Source organism: Jaculus jaculus, chromosome 3 (genome assembly GCF_020740685.1).
Source record: "Jaculus jaculus isolate mJacJac1 chromosome 3, mJacJac1.mat.Y.cur, whole genome shotgun sequence".
NCBI lineage: Eukaryota > Metazoa > Chordata > Mammalia > Rodentia > Dipodidae > Jaculus > Jaculus jaculus.
The window spans coordinates 59,948,925-59,966,771 of NC_059104.1; the positions used below are offsets into that span (position 1 = coordinate 59,948,925).

At 41.5% G+C, this 17,847-nt stretch overlaps 1 protein-coding gene across 1 annotated transcript in view; it reads right to left on the reverse strand.

Moving 5' to 3' along the window:
- Positions 1-17,001: 17,001 nt before the first annotated feature.
- Positions 17,002-17,847, reverse strand: part of Sugt1 (SGT1 homolog, MIS12 kinetochore complex assembly cochaperone) — a 50,842-nt gene continuing 49,996 nt past the window's right edge. The window contains exon 13 of the mRNA XM_045145456.1: positions 17,002-17,144. Within this exon, the coding sequence (XP_045001391.1) occupies positions 17,043-17,144 (102 nt within the window). The 3' untranslated portion in view covers positions 17,002-17,042. The remainder of the gene's footprint in view (positions 17,145-17,847) is intronic.

Here is a 17,847-nt window from a genome sequence, read left to right on the forward strand (position 1 = left end):
ACTGAAAACTAAAACAGGGGTAGTCATGAGCCCTAGGGGTGTAACGTCTGCTGCTATCTGGCTAAATGTATATACTATGCTCATCAAACTGCCCAGTAAACACTTTTCCTAATGTTCATACCTATATAATGCTACTTTCACTTTTGGTTAGAGAACCTTCTCTTTTCAGATGGCAGTGAGCTTGGGATGACTCAGAAGGTATCATGGTGCTGGAAAGAAAGGACAGTAGTGCTCAGCACTGCAATATCTCCATCATACCTTCCAAGGCTCAGGGTCCATTGTGGAAGAGATGGCGGAAAGAATGTAAGAGCCAAAGGAAGGGTAGGACTCCTTACGTGTTCCCCTCAGACACAAAATGGCCTGGATATCCATGACCTCACAGTGCCCGACACTACCTACACAAGACCATCATAAGAGAAGGAAAAGATCATGACATCAAAATAAAAGAGACTGATTGAGATGGGGAGGGGGTATGATGGAGAATAGAGTTTCAAAAGGGAAAGTAGGGGGAGGGAGGGCATTACCATGGGATATTGTTTATAATTATGGAAGTTGTTAATGAGAAAATAAGAAATTAAAAAATATATATAGGCTTATAAAAGACCCTATGCCCAAGCTTTCTGATTCATTATCACAGGAGGGAAGCCAAGTCTTCATTAGAGGGAGAGAGAGAGAGGGAGAGGGAGGGAGGGAGAAACATACACACATACTTTTTAGGTTAGTGACCACTAAGCTTGAGAACCACATGGCACTAGAGTATCCATCCAATATTAGAATTTCTACCTTACATTAAGAGAAATATGGATGATCAGGATAAACTATGCAAATCTTAAAAGAAATGCTGACCTGTCACCAAATGAGTTAGATCAACACCTCTTATGAGGAAAAGTATATGAGAGCATTTGCCAAAAAAAAAAAAAGCATCTGTAAAATAAGTGGTTTGAGCAAGATAGTATTTAAAATTCATTCCAGCTTGAAAATTGTATTCATAGTAAAAGGGCCTAGAATGCAACATATGCATAAGATAATAAGAGGTAAATACATGGTGAAGGTACCTTAAGTCTTGGCAAATGACCCACAAAAAAATGTGCTACTAGCTGGGAGATGGTTTTGGTTAAATGTGGTCTGCTGCTGAGGATGGTGGTGCATGCCTTTAATCCCAGCACTCGGGAGGCAGAGGTAGGAGGACGGTTGTGAATTAGAGGCTACCTTGGGACTACACAGTTAATTCCAGGTCAGCCTGGACCAGAGTGAGAACCAACCTCGAAAAAAAAAAAAAAAAAGTCTTCCGTTCATAAAATTTTAACAATACTATTAAACATAAAATCCTATGCCACACTTACCCAAAGTCCTTGTTCACAACCAGTCATTCTACTTAATCTAATCTTGGGATAGTATTTGCTATAAATGTAATTATGCTCCAAAATAAGAATGCTTTGCTAGACAAAGATTTCACTAACATCTGATACTATTGGTAATTTGACATGTAAGGAAGAGAGGGAAGAGGTGATGAATCAGACTGAGGGTTTCCCTAAGCTCATTAAATCATATGCTATAACTCAAATTAATTCACATCAATACCATCAGGGTATCCACAGTAAAATTCCACTGTAACCTATGTTGGATGTGTAACTTCCAGTTTTTATTTTCACTCTGCTAAGTGCTAACATTTATTGTAATTGTACTGACTCAAAGGGAACACTTTTTTTGTATTGACATAACCACACTTAGGGGAACAAATGAAGCATGGAACATATTAAACGAAAGCAAAAAGGGTAGATGGAGAACCTAAGTGACCAGCTCAGACTACAGCAGATTGAAAGGTTGATAATGAAATGAGAGGAAAGGGGTCGCAAAGGTCACCTCTGAGAAGAGTAGCATGAGGGAAGGCAGGTGATGATTTTCACTGTAAATATTCAGTACTCTTCGTCTACATGTAATTTCATAAAAAGCAAACAATTTTTTCCAAGCCTAAAAAACTTAACTGACACAACTCTGACAGTACAAAGGACAAGATTTCATACTAAGCTGGTCCAAACAAACAACATACCACCCACACCGCGCACCTATGGCCGTCGCTATCCACTTTCACTAATGGGAACTGTCAGGCAGGGCCTCACTCTAGCCTAGGTTGACCTGAAACTCACTCTACACCAGGCTAGCTTTGAACTTGCAGTGATCCTTGTACATCTGCCTCCTGAGTGCTGCGATGGCATGTGCCACTACACCCAGCTATATATTTTAAGGCAGGAACTTGGTCTAGCCCAAGCTGAGCTGGAATTCACTATGTTGTCTCAGGGTGGCTTTGAATTTATAGCGATCCTCCCCACCTCAGCCTCCCAAGTGCTAGGATTAAAGGTATGTGCCACCATACCCAACTATTTTTTTTTGGGGGGGGTAGGGTCTCACTCTAGCTCAGGCTGACCTGGAATTCACTATGTAGTCTCAAACTCATGGTGATCCTCGTACCTCTGACTCCCAAGTGCTGGGATTAAAGGCGTGCACCACCATGCCTGGCTCCAGCTATTTTTCATTTAACTATATTATTCTTCATTATAACACTAAAATGAAGACCTAAAGAAAAGCTTATCCAAAGTTTTCACTTTGAAGTGATATTCCCACACACTGTTCATTATTTGATTTCAGTGGTGGCAGTAGGGAATGGTATTCCTGTTGTGCTGTGCATACCAAGTTCCAGAAAAAAAGATTGTTGACCAGTATGTGCTTTTAAAAGCTCAAGAGAAATTTTGAGATACTCTATACTAAAAAGCTCTCTTTGCTGGGTGTGGTGGCACACACTTTTCATCCCAGCACTCAGGAGGCAGAGGTAGGAGGATCATCGTGAGTTCGAGGCCATTCTGAGACTGCACAGTGAATTCCAGGTCAGCCTGGGCTACAGTGAGACCCTACCTACAAAAACAAAAAACAATCCTCTCTCTGCCAAAAGTTCCATACTTTTTTGTTGTTGTTGTTATTTTCGAGGTAGGGTCTCACTCTAGGTCAGGCTGACCTGGAATTTACTATGTAGTCTTAGGATGGCCTTAAACTCACGGCGATCCTCCTACCTCTGCCTCCTGAGTGCTGGGATTAAAGGTGGGTGCCATCATGCCCAGCTGGAGGTTCCATCCTCTAAAAATTTTTTTTTTAATATGTTATTTGAGAGAGGTATAGACAAAGGAAGAATAGGGAGGAGCCAGGGCCTCTAGTGACTGCAAATGAACGCCAGGTCCATATGCCACTTTGTGCATCTGGCTTTCTGTGGGTACCAGGGAATGGAACTCAGGTTGTTTGGCTTTGCAAGCAAGTGCCTTAACAGTGGAGCCGTCTCTCCAGCACCAATTTATTAAATAAAAAAAATTTTTTTGAGGTAGGGTCTTGCCTGGCAGTGCCCAACAGGCATGGCTAAGGAGGGTCTCATTCTATTTTATTTTTTATTTGAGAGGGGAAGGGGAGAAAAAGAGAGAATGAGCACACTGGAGCCTCCAGCCACTGCAGTCTAACTGCAGACACATGCACCACCTTGTGCATCTGGCTTATGTGGGTCCTGGGGAATTAAACCTGGGTTCTTTAGCTTTGCAGGCATGTGCCTTAATTGCTAAGCCCTCACTCCAGCAACCCCCCCCCCATTATTTTAAGCCTGTAACTTGGGATAAAGCAATAGTCCCAATACTTGAATACCTAGTATGTGAAAGGCACTGTGTACTGTATCAAGGATTCAGATCTCAAGTAACATCACAACTGACCACAGCATACAAGGTGAGACAAGTAGAGCTAACCTCCAAACATGTCCCACTGTGAGGGCTTCCACATCACAGTTAGGGAGTTAATGCATTTCTGTATAAGGCAAAGTAGAAAATTCCAGAAGAGTACTGCCTGGGACTAACAGAGTAAGTTCCAAGTCAGCCTGGGCTAGAATGAGACATTTACTTAAAAAAAAAAAAAAGCAAGCCAGCCAGGTGTGGTGGTTCACACCTTTAACCCTAGCACTTGGGAGGCTGAGGTAGGAGGAATGCCATGAGTTTGAGGCCAGACTGAGACCACACAGTAAATTCCAGGTCAGCCTGGGCTAGAGTGAGACCCTACCAAAAAAAAAAAAAAAAAAGTTAGCTGGGGGTGATGATGCACACCTTTAATCCCAACACTCTGGAAACAGAGGTAGGAGGATTTCTGAGAGTTCAAGGCCACCCTGGGACTAGAGTGAATTCCAGGTCATCCTGGGCTAGAGTGAGAACGTAACAAAACAAAATCAAACAGGAAGTTGTTAGATTAATTCTCTTATGCTTAAAACATAATACTATTGGGCTGGAGAGATGGCTTAGTGGTTAAGGCGCATACCTGTGTAACCTAAGAACCCAGGCTCAATTCTCCATTTATAAACATCAACTTCTAGGACTGGGAAATGGCTTAGTGGTTAAAGTGCTTGCCTCTGAAGCCTAAGGACCCCAGTTTGATTCCCTGGGACCCATGTAAGCCAGATGCACAAGGGGTACATGCGTCTGGGGAGTTCATTTGCAGTGGCTGGAGGCCCTGATGCTCACAAATTAATAAAAATAAACCAAAAAAATTTTTTAATTAAAAATTAACTTCGGGCTGGAGAGATGGCTTAGCGGTTAAACGCTTGCCTGTGAAGCCTAAGGACCCTGGTTCAAGGCTCGGTTCCCCAGGTCCCACGTTAGCCAGATGCACAAGGGGGCGCACGCGTCTGGAGTTCGTTTGCAGAGGCTGGAAGCCCTGGCGCGCCCATTCTCTCTCTCTTCCTCTATCTGTCTTTCTCTCTGTGTCTGTCGCTCTCAAATAAATAAATAAATAAATAAATAAATAAAAAAAAAAAAAAAAATTAACTTCTAGTCACTAATAGTGATGACAGAATTTGTGCTTTACAACTGGCAGGCTTTTTTTTTTTTTTTTTTTGGTGCAGTAGGGTCTTGTAGCCCAGACTGACCCGGAATTCACTATGTAGTCTCAGGCTGGCCTCCAATTTACAGCTAGCTATCCTCTTACTTTTGCCTCCCAAGTGCTATGGGATTAAAGATGTGTGCCACCATACTCAGCAACTGGTAGGATTTTTGTACCTTGTTTTCACAATTTCCAATAGCTTTACTCTCAGAGATTTAAAGTTAAAATGGAATCATAATCATACAACTTCTAAAGGAAGCCCCTTAATATTCTACATATAGTCTGTATATTCTACCACCATTTCATTTTGCCACAGTGGTACTGACAATTCTGTCATTCATATTTGAGCTGTTGGAGTAAATATTAAGCACTCATCTTTGCACTTCACAAACATAGACTCCTTTATTTCAAACTTTTGTGACCATGTGTTTCAGAATTTTGCATTTCACAAGAAAATTCAATAGATGTATCATTTATAACTTCAGCAAAATGTGTATTAGCATTCTGTAGTTAAATATGTTAAGTCTGTGCAAAATTATAGGCTACATTTTTAACATTTAGGAAATACATATATAAAAAAGAAACAGCCGGGCGTGGTGGTGCACGCCTTTAATCCCAGCACTCGGGAGGCAGAGGTAGGAGGATTGCCATGAGTTCAAGGCCACCCTGAGACTACATAGTAAATCCCAGGTCAGCCTGAGCCAGAGTGAGACCCTGCCTCGAAAAACAAAAAAAAAAAAAAAAAAACAAAAAAAAAAAAAAAAAAAGAAACACCCTTGGGCTGGAGAGATGGCTTAGTGGTTAAGCAATTGCTTGTGAAACCTAAGGACCATGGTTCAAGGCTCAATTCCCCAGGACCCATGTTAGCCAGATGCACAAGGAGGCACACACGTCTGGAGTTCATTTGCAGTGGCTGGAGGCCCCGGAGCACCCATTCTCCCTCCCTCCCTCCCTCTCTCTGTCTGTTGCTCTCAGATAAATAAAAATAAACCAAAAAAAATTAAAAAAAAGAAACACCCTTGATAATACTGCCTTTCAACATACTTAACTACAAAATCAAACAGATAGCATATATAGTAGTCAGTGTTATTTACAGTCTCTATAGCTTCACTGTACAGCACAACCTGTGCACATGTATCTCTCAGTTGCCTTCTACCTCCTTTGAGACAGCGTCTCTCATTGGCCTGGTGTTTGTCTAGTAGGCTATATTGAATTGGCCAGAGTGCTCAGGGATCCCCAAGGACTGACATTCTAAGTGCATGCACCACCACATTTGGCTATTAAAAAAAATTATTGGGGGGAGAAGAAAGAGCCACATACAGAATGTGTGCGCCAGGGCCTCTAGCCACTGCAAACAAACTCCAGAAGCATACACTACCTTATGCATCTAGCTTACATGGGTACTGGGGTATCAAACCGGGGTTCTTAGACTGTGTAGGTAAGTGTCTTTACCACTGAGCTATCTCTCCAGTCCCCCTCCCCCCAATGTGGGTACTGGAGATCCAACTTGGCTCTACATACTTGGCAAAGCAAGTTTTAACCAACTGAGCCATTTCTTTCTGTTTTGTTATTTTTAGTATTTATTTTCTAAAAGAGTGAAAGAGAAGCAGATTGAAAATGGGCACACCAGGGCCTCCAGCCACTGCAAACTAATTCCAGCTGCACACACCACTTTGTACATCTGGCTTTACATGGGTACTAGGAATCACACCTGGGTCCTTATGTTTATCAGGCAAGTACCTTAACCACTGAACCATCTCTCCAGCCCCAATTGAGCCATTTCTAAAAATCCAAAAACAAAAACAAACCAAAACAAATCGCTTATCTTTGAGCAAGTAACATTTTGGGAACATCTTTTTATATATTGGAATCATTATTTAAGGAGGAGAAAATATAGTCAGTAAAATAGGTTAAGAGAAATCTAAAGGGAAGGGCTAGAGAGATACCTCAGCAGTTAAGGCGTTTGTCTGCAAAACCTAAAAACCCAGGTTAATTCCCCAGTACCCACATAAAAAGCCAGGTATGGGCGGGAGGGATGGCTTAGCGGTTAAGGCATTTGCCTGCAAAGCCAAAGGACCCAGGTTCTTTTCCCCAGGACCTGTGTTAGCCAGATACACAAAGGGGCACACACATTTGGAGTTTGTTTGCAGGGGTTGGAAGCCCTGGTGCACCCATTCATTCTCTCTCTCCTTTTCCCTCCTTTTCTGTCAAATAGATAAAAAGAAAATATTTTTTTTAAAAGCCTGGTGCACAAGATGGTACAAGCTTCTGGAGTTCTTGGCAGTGACTACAGGCCCTCGCATGCCCATTCATACTAATAAATATAAAAAAAGAGAGAGCAAAATCTAAAGGCAAGAACAAAATTTAAAAATGAGGGCTGGAGAGATGGCTTAGTAGATAAGGCATTTGCTTGCAAAGCCAAAGGACCCAGGTTCAATTCCCCAGGATCCATGTAAGCCAGATGCACAAGGTTGCACATGCATCTGGAGTTCGTTTGCAGTGGCTATAAGCTCTGGTGTGCCCATTCTCTCTCTGCCTCTATTGACATCTTTCTCTCTCTTTCAAATGAATAAACAAAAGTAAGTACAAATATGAGCCAGCCTATAATCCCAAGATTCCAGGTAAATCAAGAGGCAAGAGAGGTTGCCAGCAGAGGGGCTGCCATTCCAGGAGCCAAAGAAGCCCAAACAAGAGCAAGGCCAGTCAGTATGTTGATCCTCTATCTCCATCCTCTCCTGTTTCCAACACCTAGGGATCTCAGCAGGCCAGTTTGGCCCCCACTCTACTCTTAACCTCTGTTGCTTCGTGTGTGTACATGTGTTTGTGCTTTGCTTTTGTTGTATGTGTGTTGTTGAACTTTTTCTCCTTACTTTCCTTCTACATCTTCCTCTTCCAAAACCAAAACATCATCATCTGTTCTGGTTTGTAGGAATTTTTGAGCCTTAGAATCCTGAGACAGAACTATTCCTTATTAGCTGCTAACATACTTTCTTCACCTTGTCTCTTCAGTCTATCTTTAGCCAAAATTCTCCCATCTTGCCCTGACATTTTTCTCTTTTAATTCATGTTCCACTCCTTTACTTTCTCTACATTAACCAATACTAAATAGCTGTTCTGCAGGTTTCCCCCCCACCTTCATTATCTCCCCACTCCCACAAAAACTATTTTAGTATATACAATTCTGTCAATGTTACTTACTACCTAAAATAACCAACATTTAAGAGGTGACTATTTTACAATAGACTATTATTATTTTTGTAATGGGTCTAGTGTTTGGGTAGAAGTGTTCAATAAATGTCTCTTACATCCATCTGGACTGCTACCCAAGTAGTAACCAAACCTGATCCTGCTGAGCTTCCAAGACTGAGAGCATTCAAGGTGGTATGTATGACTGTAGACAAGGCCATTTAGACTATTATGTCCTTTAACTCTGTGTTTTTGTTTACACATTCTTCTCAGAAGCCCATGGAGCATTCTTTGAAATAGATCATATTATCAGGACACAAAACAAGTCTCAATAAGGGAGAAATGAAATAGCTTCTTGTATTCTATGATCACAATGGCTCAAAAGTAGAAGTCAATACCAAGAGTAACTTGAAACACATGTATTCCCCTAAAATTTTATTATTTTTATTTATTTATTTGAGAAAGAGGGAGAGAAAGACATAGAGACTCTGTGCATCTGGCTTATATGGGGATTCCTGGGGAATCCAACCTGGGTTCTTTAGCTTTGCAGGCATGTACCTTAACTTTTAAGCCATCTCTCCTGCCCAGGCAATACACTTTTGAATAATGAAGTAATCAAGATAGAAATGTAAAAATTCCTAAAATTGGGGGCTGAAAACTTTGTACAGTAGGCAGAGGTGCCTAATTGTAAAGTCTGTCATCCCAGGTTCGATTCCCCAGTGCCCAAGTGGAGCCATATGCACAGAGTAGAGCATGTGGCAGGAGGCCCTGGCTCATTATCTCTCAAAGGAATAAATATATAAAAATACATTTTAAGGGCTGGAGAGATGGCTTAGTGGTTAAGATACTTGCCTACAAAGCCTAAGCACCCAGGTTCAATTCCCAAGAAGTTTATAGTTCTAAGTGTCTTCATGTAAAAACAAACAAACAAACAAAAAAACCCAGATCTAAGTAAATAGGTTAATGATGCTTAAAGGATTGGAAAAACAAGAACAAACCAAATTCAAAAGTTCAGAGCAGAAATTAATAGAAAATATATTTGGGGGAAAACATAAAAAGCCGGGCATGGTGCCACACACCTTTAATCTCAGCACTGGGGAGACAGAGGTAGGAGGATTGCCATGGGTTGGAGGCTGTCCTGAGACTACATACTGAATTCCAGGTCAGCCTGGGCTAGAGCAAGACCCTAAATTGAAGAACACATTAATGGGGGTAAAAAGGCCTAAGTGAGGTCAGAGAAAGAGATTGAGTAAAGGAAAGGTGGAGGGAGGGCTAATCAAAATCTAAGAGGATATAAATAAGTCACATGGAAACCTACTTTTTTGGACAATGCAACACTCAGAAGCCATAGATTGTTACTAGAAAATTTTCAGTGCCAGGGATGGGATACCTTCCAGTGAGTTGTTGGCCAGGGAGGTCCCTGATATAACAGGGCATTGCCGAAGCCCTTGGTTTCCCACCAGGAATAGATGGTAAGACCCTATTGCTGAAGACTCCACATACTTGGGCTGCAAAACCACTGAAAAATTCTTCTGGAGCTGAGCTGAAAACCTTCTCCATGTAGACCAGCTGACAGAAAGCTGGAAAAAGCTATGCTGCATGCAATTCAATGGGACTACTTACAGTTAAGGGTTCATTGCAGAAGAGGGGGTGGAAAAAAATGTAGGAGACAAAGGAAGGGTAGGACTCCTTACAACATGATCCTCCAGACACAAAATGGCCTGGATATGCATGACCTCACAGTGCCTGACACTACCTGTACACAAGACCATCCTAATATAAGAGGGAAAGATCATCACATCAAAATAAAAGAGACTGATTGAGAGGGGGAGGACATATGATGGAGAGTGGAGTGTCAAGGGGAAAGTGGGGGGAGGGAAGGAATTACTATGGGATATTGTTTACAGTTATGGAAGTTGTCAATAAAAAAAATTTAAAAGAAAAACCAAACAAAAAAACTGCAAAGAGTAAGTACAACAAGAAACTGGCTTTTTTTGGGGGGGTGGGGGGATGGGGGGGAACAAACGCTTAGCCAATTTAATCAAAAGAAGGGGAGAAGAGCCAAATAAGGAACATTAGTTAGCCCCCCTGAGTCAAGGATAGTTACTTCAGTACCCATTCAGAACTTATAAATGACCCCAATTTGGGTCTCTATCTGGGATTTATACTCTCCTACCTACTCATGGGTAGAAGCGCTTTATAATCTCTCCTCTTTCCTTCTCTAATCTAATAAAGTCTACCTAACCTTTAAGAGGAGAAAATTAGTGATAAAAGGAAGACATTACAACAGATACCAAAAAAATTCAGAAAATCATAAGGACATACTTTTAAAATATCTATACTCTTTCAAGGTTTTCGTTTTGTATATTAAGGTAGGGTCTCTCTCTTGTCCAGGCTGACCTGGAATTCACTCTGTAGTCTCAATGTAGCCTGGAACTCACAGTGATCCTCCTATTTCTGCCTCCCAAGTACTGCCAACAAACCCAGCTAAAAATCTATACTCTTAAACTGGATAACCAAAAAGAAATGACCTAATTTCTTGAGGTGTGTGGCCTTTCAAAATTAAACCAAAATGAGACCAATGATTTTTGTTGTTTTTTTGTGGTAAGGTCTCACTGCAGCTCAGGCTGACCTGAAATTCAATCTGTAGTCCTAGGCTGGCCTTGAGCTCACAGTGATCATCCTACCTCTGCCTCCCAAGTGTTGGGATTAAAGGTGTGTGTCACCATATCCAGCCACTAATTGGATTTGAGGCTGGCTCCAAAAGAGTGATTTCAAGCCTAGTACTGTACCCAATCAAAAGCCCATGGCTAGGGACACAATGCTTATGTAAGTGGACAACATGTTAAATTGCCTTCAAAATACCTGAATTTTTCTCATAAATTGGTACTGCATAAAGCCTCAAACACAGTGGTTAATGCACAGATACAAAGCTGGTAAGATGGGTGTTAATGGGAGGGGTTGGGAACAAGATCTAAAACACATTATAGCTGTGCATGGTGGCATATACCTTTAATACTCTAGAGGCAGAGGTTGGAGGATTACTGTGAAATCAAGGCCAACCTGAGACTACATAAAGAATTCCAAGTCAGCCTGAGCTAGTGTTGTGGTTTGATTCAGGTGTTCCCCATAAACTTAGATGTACTGAATGCTAGGTTCCCAGCTGATGGATATTTGGAAATTAATGCCTCCTGGAGGGAGTGTATTGTTGGGGGCGGGCTTATGGGCTTTATAGCCAGTCTCCCCATGCCAGTGTTGGGCACACCCTCCTGTTGCAGTGGTCTACCTTATGTTGCCCATGGGGTGCTGTCCACCCTCTGCTCATGCCATCGTTTTCCCTTGCCATTGTGGAGCTTCCCCTCGAGCCTGTAAGCCAAAATAAATCTCTTTTTTCCCAGAAGCTGCTCTTGGTTGGGCGATTTCTACCAGCAATGCTAACTGGACTGCAACAGTAAAGTGGTACCAGGAGCGGGGTTGCTGCTAGACACCTGACGGTGTGGCTTTGGCCTTTGTTGCTGATTTTCAAGAGGAATGTGGGAGGATTTGAAACCTTGGCCTAAGAGATGCCTTGCAGTGCTGTAAGTACAGCTTAATGGTCTATTCTGTTCTGAGCTGCAAGACCTGAATGCAGTTAAGAACTATGGACTGTGAGGTTTGGCTTATGGGGGTGAGAAAAAACTTTGCCTGGACTGGGCTAGCAGTTTGTGTGAGAAGCTTGTTCTTATGCCCATGCCCTGAGAAGTTGTGCAGGGTTGCTTTGCGTAGAAATGAACTGGTGTGAGCAGAGGGATATGGCACAGAAAGGAAAATCTTCGGGTGAACTGTTGCCCGTTCAGCTGCAACTGAAAGATTACAATCTTTGAGACTGGGCTAGCTGACCTGCGCTGGGGCAAGAGGAAGAATGTAGACTCTTTTGAAAGGGCCTGAGTGCTCAAGGAGTGTCCTGTACTTCAAAGTCTGCTTTATTCCCCCCTGGATTAACAAATTGGCACCCTACCTGGTATCGTGGAGTATAAGAAATGCTGGAAAGAGGGTCATTGAGTTTGCAACATGGTCTTGTGTTTTGGAAATGGCCATGGGCAGTGTGAAGCGGGTTTGCTGGATGCCTGCAGAGAGACCCCATGGGGCAAAGAGGATGAACCGTGGCTTGTATGTGGAGACCCAGTGGAGATGCCGGGACCATGAGATGGCTGCCAAGGAGCTGCCGGCCCCGATGAAGTTTCCCAGGACTGTGAGTAGCCTAGCTGGAGGGGCGGAACTGGAATGCCAGAGACTTGTTGCTGGTTAGAATTATTGGACTTGAAGATTTGTCACTGGCTAGAGTTGCTAGACTTGAAGATACAGAGTTTGATGTTTGCCCTGGTTGTTTTAACTCTTGTATTGGTTGAATGTTTCTTTGCTATGCTCAATGACATCTACTGCAGTGTGAATATTTATTCTGTGTCATTATGGGTTTTTTGAGGTTATATTTTGGTATTATGGCTCAGTTAAAAGATCTTGGACTATGGGGATGTATGAACATCATTGGAATTGATAAAAACTATGGGGACTTTTAAAGTTAAAAGAATGCACTGCATTTTACATCATGTATGGTTATCAGTTTATGGGGGCCAGGGGCGGAATGTGGTGGTTTGATTGAGGTGTCCCCCATAAACTTAGATGCTCTGAATGCTAGGTTCCCAGCTGATGGATATTTGGAAATTAATGCTTCCTGGAGGGAGTATATTGTTGGGGGCGGGCTTACGGGCTTTATAACCAGTTTCTCCATGCCAGTGTTGGGCACACCCTCCTGTTGCTGTGGTCCACCTTATGTTGGCCAGGGACGATGTCCACCCTCTGCTCATGCCATCGTTTTCCCTTGCCATCATGGAGTTTCCCCTTGAGCCTGTAAGCCAAAATAAATCTTTTTTTCCCAGAAGCTGATCTTGGTTTGGTGATTTCTACCAGCAATGCGAACTGGACTGCAACAGCTAGAATGAGACTACCTCAAACCACCCCACAGAAAAAAAATGAAAATGTTAAAAGATCATGTTATACTTATTAATGAAAACTATTGTTTCCATATCTACTCCATATAAAGACAGAAAAAACAATCTTGAAAACGCTACTAATAGGGCTGGAGAGATGGCTTAGCAGTTAAGTCATCTGCCTGCAAAGCCAAAGGACCCCAGTTTGATTCCCCAGGACCCACGTAAACCAGATGCACATGGGAGCACATGCACCTGGAGTTCATCTGCAGTGGCTAGAGGCCCTGGTGCACCCAATCTCTCCTCCCCCTTCTTTCTCTTTCTCTCTCAAGCAAACAAATAAAACTTAAAATGAAAAAGCTACTAATAGTTTAACCCTCAGTTACACAGTGAATTTGAGATCAGCCTCAGTTATGAGATCCTGTCTCAAAAAGCACACCCCCTGCCCCCACTAAAACAAAAATCCTGACAAAACAGTGTCAATGTTTAAAGAATGAATTTGTGGGCTGGAGAGATGGCTTAGCAGTTAAGCACTTGCCTGTGAAGCCTAAGGACCCCGGTTCGAGGCTCGGTTCCCCAGGTCCCACGTTAGCCAGATGCACAAGGGGGCGCATGCATCTGGAGTTCATTTGCAGAGGCTGGAAGCTCTGGTGCTCCCACTCTCTCTCTCTCCCTCTATCTGTCTTTCTCTCTGTGTCTGTCGCTCTCAAATAAATAAATAAATAAATAAATAAATAAATAAATAAATAAATAAATAAATAAAAATACTTAAAAAAAAAACCCTTAAAAAAAAAGGATGAATTTGTTAGACAACTCTAATGGGAATTAGAACACAAGAAAGTCAACTGTCAAAACACCCTGGAGACCTCCAGTTAAGATGGCCACAGAGTAGAGAAGCCAAAGCAGCCTGGTGGAGGAGGGGTACAGGCTTGGGAGGAGAAAAACAGCATAATACATTCTTCTACTGAAAAGTGAAGGTGTGTAAGGAATTATTAACCCCAGAGAAACAGGAGAGAGCTTCCAGCAATCACACAACCAGCCAAAACTGGCTCCAGTACTTCACTTGTAAGAGCTACTTGCCTGGCCCTCCCTAAGCTAGAAGGAGCAGAACTATGGTGAAGAGACTCTCCACTCACACCAGCCTCCTCATAAAGTCAAAACACATGAAGGAGGGCTGGAGAGATGGCTTAGCAGTTAAGGTGCTTGACTACAAAGCCAACAAACCCAGGTTCTATTCCCCAGTACCCAAGTAAGCCAGATGTAAATGATAACACATGTATCTGGAATTTATTTGCAGTGGCTACAGGCACTGGGCGTCCCCATTTTCTCTGTCTCCCTTCTATCTCTCTCTGTTTGCAAACAAATAAGTTAAAGATATTTTGCAAAATTTTAAAAGTCAAGTGGTTACTGGGTAAACTGACATCAAAGAAGCATCAAAGAAGCATATTATCCAATCCAAGATTCTTTTAAGACAGTGGGAGAATCCTGGAAAGTCATCATGGTACAAAATTATTACAGAAATCAATAAATGTCTTTAAGAGCCATTATACTGACCCAGGCTCAGTGGCACACATTTGTTGTCCCAGCAGTCGAGAGGCAGAAGCAGAGGATGGCCACAAGTTCAAGGCTAGCCAGGGTTACACAGTGAAACTTCGTCTTAAACATCAGGCCATGGAGATAGCATGGTAGACACGAGTGCTTGCTGCTCAAGCCTGAGTACCTGAGTTTGAGCTGCAGAGCCATGTAAAAAGCCAGATGTTGAGCCGGGCATGGTGTTGCACACCTCTAATCCCAGCACTTGGGAGGCAGAGGTAGGAGAATCACCATGAGTTCAAGGCCACCCTGAGACTACATAGTGAATTCCAGGTCAGCCTGGGCTAGAGCGAAACCCTACCTCAAAAAAAAAAAAAAAAAAAAAGCCAGATGCTATGGCAGGCTTCTACAATCCCAGCACTGATGATAAAATGGGAGACAGAGATTGAAGCATTTCCAGGATCCCCTCAGCAAGAATAGCACAAGGAACAGCAGTTTGAGATGCAGACGAACTCAAAATTGTCCTCTGACCTCTACACATGGGTCATGGCCATGCATGCCCACACTCACACAAATACAAATTTTAAAAAATTAATTTTTTTAATACAGCCCAAAGCAACAAAAAGATCTGTAATCCTAGCATTATGAAGGTGGAGACAGGAGGATCAGAAGTTCAAAGCTGGCCCTCAGGCTACATAATAAGTTCTAGCCACCCTAGGACTACATGAGACATTTCAAAAAGAAAACTGTAAGAAAAAAGGTATCACAAACTATACCTTAAAGAAGAAAAGAAACATACACACGGAGAATGGAGGAAAGGGAGAGAGTAAGCAAGGTAATGGTGCACATGACTGGCTTACTCCTGCTGTTTTTTTCTACCTGATGTTGGCCAGAAGGAGATGTCCAGCCCCTGCTATATCTTTTTTTTCCCAACCATCATGGAGTTTTCCCTTGAGACTATAAGCCAAAATAAACCTTTCTCCTATAAGCTGCTTTTGGTTGGGAGCTTTATCCCATTACCCAACTAACTATAAGAAACTGCACCACCCACATCTCATATTAACTAGAAAGAAGGCACAAAGTTCTTCCTCTTCCTAGAGCTGAAATGAATGATAATTTTTCATTCCATTCTCCACCTTCAGGTCTGAGGGCATATAAGGGTGCCTTGTCACAAAAATGCCAGTTAACACCTAACAGAATATAGACATAGGCATAAACTAGGGCATAAAAGCTTAAAAAACTATAGTCAGAACAATGACATCTGAGCCACAAGACATCTGTGGTATATATTTTATAGACCATAGCTATACTTTATATGAGACTACAGAGAGGTCCAATCATAGAACACTTTCTTCCCATCTCAAAACTGTATGTGCAATGTGATTAGCACTTGATCACTTCCTCATTTTCTCCTGAATGTGAGATTTCTCTCTGCTGCATGATAAGCTCTTTGAAATTAATGACGTCTTTACACTTTTGTTACCCTCAGTAACATCTACAGATTTTAGGCACTATATATAAATACACACACACACACACACACACACACACACACACACACACGCATATATAAACTTATCCTCAAAGAAGATAAACTATTGTAACTAACATAGTCATGGAGCTTGAAAAACAGATTTTTCCTTATAAAGAAAAAAACCAATGCCAGGTGTGGTGGTGCAGGCCTTTAATCCCAGCACTCAGGAGGAGGCAGAGGTAGGAGGATTGCTGTGAGTTCAAGGCCACCCTGAGACTACATAGTGAATTCCAGGTCAGCCTGAGCTACAGAGACCCTACCTCAAAAACAAGCAAAAAAAAAAAAAAAAAAAAAAAAAAAATCAAAACCAGAAAGCATAAGAAAAGGTAAATTGGGCCTTTAATCCCAGTACTTGGGAGGCAGACATAGGAGGATCACTGTGAGTTGGAGACAGCCTGAGACTACAGAGTGAGTTCCAGGTCAGCCTGGGATAGTGAGACCTTGCCTTGAAAGAAAAAGGGAAAAAACCTCAAGAAGGATAAACAAACCAAACCTCTTCATAGAAACCTCTTCATAGAAAAATATTAACAACTTTCATTCAAAGCAGTATTTAAAAGGAAACACAACACTGAAGCTGAAATATTTATGTTCAACAAAATTGCCAGTTCTAATAAATTATTAACAAACTACTGCAACAAAAATAAGGCAATAGCCCAAGATATACCATTAGTGATTTCTCCACTCCTATAACTAAATAAAAGTCTATCTAGTAACAAATGATATTTCATTCAGATTCAGCATGTATGATCCTCATTCTTCATTAGACTCTCTAGAACATTTGGAGGAAAATAATTTTTAAATCACAAAGAGGTTTAGAGGTATAATCTTTCAAAACAGATATTCAGTGTTCAAAATTCAAGAAAGCAATACAATACACAATGGGCATTAGAGAATATATGTAATACAGTGATAACAAATTAATTTATTTAATACTTTTTCCATTCCATGTCATCAGGAGGATTGATTTCAACTTTTCTTTTACCTACATCTGACCAGTTGGTACTCAAGACTGTACCACCAGACTCCATCTGCAATTAAAAAAAAAAAAAAGATTAATTTGTGGGTTATATAATCAAACAGACTATTTTCTTTACAAAGTTCTAACCACACTCTTCCAAATATAGGCTAAACTATATGGCTAAATATAAACTTCAAAAAAAAAAAGTATTTGTACTTGTAATCTTAGGCTTTCCAGAGACTCGTTCCAAAAACTGCAAAAAGGAAATAGGTAGGTGTATCATGGATACATATACTACCATATCAAAGACCATGTACTTTGCTAGCCAAGAGAGAGGTATTATGTAGAAAAACTATCTTCAGATGAAGACAACTGGCTCCCAATGAAAATGATGTTCTAATCTTTTCTGCTAAAGACAGGAAAGACTAAAACCAAGTGTTGTGGTACACAACTTTAATCCCAGCATTTGGGAGACTAAGGTAGGAAGACTGTTGAGTTCAAAGCCATCCTGGAAAACAAAGTGAGTTCCAGATCAGCCTGGGCTAGAATGAGACCCTGCTTTAAAAAACGAAAGCAAAAAGACAGTAAAAACCAGGAAAAATAAACTCTGAACCAGTTAAAATAATTTTAAGGGTCAGTAATTAATGCCCCCCTGTGCCAAACATTAAGTTTACTCGGAATTTTATTTTTTTAAATTATGGTACATACAACACAGGTATACAGTGTCTTTTGAACTGGTTACTGACTGATCATCAACTGAATTTGCAACTTGG